General features: G+C 53.0%; 1 protein-coding gene across 1 annotated transcript in view; it reads right to left on the minus strand.

Moving 5' to 3' along the window:
- Positions 1 to 657, minus strand: part of LOC104526047 (olfactory receptor 14A16) — a 937-nt gene extending 280 nt beyond the window's left edge. The window contains 1 exon segment of the mRNA XM_029085293.1: positions 1 to 657. This exon segment is cut by the window's left edge and continues 12 nt beyond it. Within this exon segment, the coding sequence (XP_028941126.1) occupies positions 1 to 657 (657 nt within the window).
- Positions 658 to 4,144: the final 3,487 nt, after the last annotated feature.

A 4,144-nucleotide genomic window follows, 5' to 3' on the forward strand; every position in this document is an offset into this window, starting at 1 on the left:
CCTGAAGATCTGCACATAGGACACCACAATGAAAACAAAACACCCAAATGCTACACAGACACTAACAACAAGAAGTCCAACTTCCCTGACATAAAAGTCTGAGCAGGAGAGCTTGAGGATCTGAGGGATTTCACAGAAGAACTGACCCAAGGCATTGCCCTGGCAGAGGGGCAGTGAAAATGTATTGGCCGTGTGCAGGAGAGAGCTGAGAAACCCAGTGCCCCAGGCAGCTGCTGCCATGTGGACACAAGCTCTGCTGCCCAGGAGGGTCCCATAGTGCAGGGGTTTGCAGATGGCCACGTAGCGGTCATAGGCCATGATAGTGAGAAGATAATACTCCCCTGCCATGAAGAAGACAAAGAGGTGTGCAGCGCAACCCAAGTAGGAAATTTCCCTGGTTCCCCAGAGAGAATAGGCCACAGATTTGGGGAGAGTGGTGGAGATGAAGCCAAGATCGAGGAGGGAGAGGTTGAGGAGGAAGAAATACATAGGTTTGTGGAGGTGGTGGTCACAAGCTATGGTGATGATGATGAGGGCGTTGCCCAGGAGAGCAGCCAGGTAGATGCCCAGAAAGAGCCAGAAGTGCAAGAGCTGCAGCTCCCGTGTTTCCATAAATGCCAGGAGCAAGAATCCAGTAATGAAGCTGCCATTGGACATTTGGTCTCTTTGGGCATGGTGCACTATGCAAAAAGGAAAAGACAGTGACAAGTTAGGAGAGACTTCTGTGAGGAAAATCAGAGCCATTTGTCACACACTGCTCCCCTGCCACACACACACTCACCAGCCTATTCCTTTTCTGGAAGACCTTCCTTCAGGTCCATTGCTGGAGCGTTTATCGGTCTGGCTGAGCTGGCTGAGCATGTTTGTGAGGAGCAGGACATCTGCCTGTGAGGAGTCAGCCCTGCTCTGCAGCAGTGGGTCCAGGGAACAGGGGGGACAGGGGCCAGTCCTGGTGTTTGTCAACTAAGTCCGCTCCTAAAGCAGAAGTGCTTCCCAGCACCTGCACTCCCAGGGATAAGGAACAGGGATGGCAAAAGACAGTGTGAAAAGTTTGGTTGCTTTTAAACTTCCCTCCAACTCACCTCAGGAGTGTTGTATGTCAGAAACCCTCGGCATTTCTGCTGCAAGAAGGGAGAACAGAGTGAGTCCTGAGAGGCAAGATGATGCCTGTGGTTTAGTGCAGAGTGAAGGGAGCTTGTCTGTCCCTCAGTCCCAGCTGCCCTGGGCTTGAACCTTTCAGAGGTGGAGGGTGATAGCACTCCCATATCACTCTGTATGATGAAGGCAAAGGTATCCACCACAGACCACCAAATGCCTCACCCTTTCTCAAGGTCTCAGCACCCCACTTCTGGCCAAGGACACACATGGCTCATTGTGAACCCTGGAGGCATTTCCTCTCTTGGAATCACATTCCAATGACATAGCCAAGTGTCCTAATGATGTCACCTGAGTAAGTGAGAGTCAGCTCATTCCCCAGCCCCACACACTGCATTGCCTTAAAGCCCTCAGGTCTGAGGAAATGTAGAACATCTCATTCCCATGTACACATCTTCACAGGAGGACCCACAGCATCAGTGCCTGACTCTGCAGCTGAAACTACCATTCCCAGAGATGCTGAGGGCTGAGAGAAGCAAGGAGAGAGGCACTGAGGAAAGCCTTTCCCTTAGCCAGCTCTGCACACCACCTCCCAGGCAGGGCTAATGCAGGACAGTCACCCTCAGGCCTTGCTCAGCAGGACATGGGCACAGGGCAGGAGAGAGGCACTTCAGTTCTTCTGCCCTGGGCAGAGAGCTGTGCTGTCTGGGAGAGGAGACAAGAAGGATGTTGCTGAGGGAAGGGCTCTGCCCTGCAGAGGATGGCCGGGAGGTGCCCATCTCTCCCCTGAAACAGGCTTTCCCTTTGCACTTCCCTCCCTCCCTTCCTCCCTCCCTCCCTCCCTCCATGCCTCCCTGCAGCTGTCCCTGCCAGCAGCTCTTTCTCTGCTGCCATGTCTCTTCCCTGCCAGTGCTCACAGACCCTATCCCAGTCCCTGTGTGCACAGCTCTGCCTGCAGCTGCTCTGTGTGGGCAGGGGCTAAAGAACAGGTCACACAAACCATGATGGACCTGGAGTTTCCTAGTAAACGTCAGGGTGATGGTTAAGGATTCTCACACCCTTCTCTAAGCTGTACAGGTGTGTTTCCATCCAGCCCAGGTGTGCTAGAGGAGAGTGAAAGCAAAGACTAAGGAAAGCAGAAACTCAAGCAGGGAATGCCTGCCATGACTGTCCTCATGAAAATCCCTCTTGGAAATAACCTGTACATGATCTGGAGCTCTGAGCAGAGTTGATTCATGCAGAACCCTCTCGAAAGCAGAAGGACTCTGTAATACTAAGGATCATCTCTTCCACTCACAGCTTTTCTCTGCAGTGCTGTGGTGAGCTCCCCAGAAAGGCTGAGAGCTGACCCTGTCAGCTGGCAGAGTCCCTGTCACACCACACAGACCCCTGGGCTGCAGGGAACCTGCTCTGAAGGACAGCCCTGGACACCCCTGCCTGCACACCCACCTTCACACCCCTGCAGCCATCCCCACAACAAGGCAGCCGTCATGCCCTGTCCCTTTGATGCTGTGGCAGGGAATACCTGCTCAGGAGCACATCCTCATCCTCTACACTAGGGAAACTGGGAGAGTCCTTCTCAAAGATCTTACAAGCTGGGGGATGTCCGAGCTTTCAGAGTTCCCTGCAGGAATCACAGCTTCACTGCCCTGCAGCCAGAGACTTACCATGTCAAGGGCTGTGAAGAATTCTCTGCCACGGAGCTCTCAGCACCCTCCCACTCCCGACTGCCTTTAACCTCTCTCTGCCTGGTTCCTCTCCCCTGGGTGCCTGCAGGCAGTGCCCTCAGCCCTGCTGCGCTTTGCAGAGGAGCTGCTCCTGGGCAGAGCTGTTTCTCTGCAGTGCTGCCCACTTGCCATGATCTCCCTCCATCCCAGGAGTCCAGCCCAGCTCAGCAGCAAGGGACCAGCCCAAGCTCCCTTGAGGTGCCCTTGGGGCTTCAAGGGAACTTGCTGTTAAACATCCCAAATTTATTATACAATCAGTGGAGATGGAGGCAGTTCAGGTGGCAGAAAATGTCTATTGGAATGGTTCCCAGACATTGTCTGAGGGCATCATCTTGGACCCCGGTTATGAATTACTTTTGCTTGCATTTAGGACAACAGAACAGGAAGCACATCACACCAGGATCTCCACTCATTTCCCAACTCCCAAACTCAGCTTCCTCTTTCTGTGCCCTCACATTGCCAACTGCCATCCCCTCCAGCGGGTCTCTGGTCTCAAGCAAAGCACTTACTCACATTGGGTCTTGGGAACTTGGTCCTGGGTTTGCCTGTGACAACTCTGAGCTTGTCCCTGGTGCCACAGCTGAGGTTCTGCAGGCCAAAGGGGCACTGATACCCTCAGCCTGGGGCACAGACAGGAGGAGCTGCAGTCCCATGTGCCTCTCTAGACTTTTGACAGTGATGGAACAAATGGGGAGGGGTGGTGGGGCAGCTCACAGTGGTGCTGCCGTGGTGCATAGGGGCTTTTCAGGAGAGGCAGGCAAGGAAAATGTGCAGGGGTATTCCCTCCATCTGAAGGAGCTTGTGGTACATATGGTGCTCCTCTATGGAATGTTTTTAACAGGTTGATTGACCTCTTGTGTGTGAGAGTCAGAGGAGAGGACACTTAGTGTGACATCCTGGTGGAAGACAAAGGAAAATAACCTAAAGGAAGTGGACTAGGCCTTGTTCAAGCATCCCAAGGAAGTCTCCAGACAAATGTCCTCAGGTCTTTTTGGGGACTATAATTACCATGACACCCACTAACAGGGGAGCACAGTAGGATAAATACTGTCCATCTGGTGTCTGGGTTTCTTGGGACAAATTCTTTGCACAGGGGCAAGGCAGGCCAACACAGCTGATGCTTAACTCAATCCTGTCCTTGTAGAGGGAGGGCTGATCCAGGATGGGAAAATGAGTGTGAGCCTGGGCTGTAGTGACCATGAAATAGTGAGGTCTCAGCTTCCAAGGGGAGTAAGAAAGGACTGCAGCAGAGTCCAGATACTGGGGCTCTAAAGGACAAGATTTTAGCTTCTTCAGGGGACTTTTGGTGGGAATCTCATAGG

The sequence above is a fragment of the Antrostomus carolinensis genome, unplaced genomic scaffold (genome assembly GCF_000700745.2).
Source record: "Antrostomus carolinensis isolate BGI_N321 unplaced genomic scaffold, ASM70074v2 scaffold11276, whole genome shotgun sequence".
Taxonomy (NCBI): domain Eukaryota; kingdom Metazoa; phylum Chordata; class Aves; order Caprimulgiformes; family Caprimulgidae; genus Antrostomus; species Antrostomus carolinensis.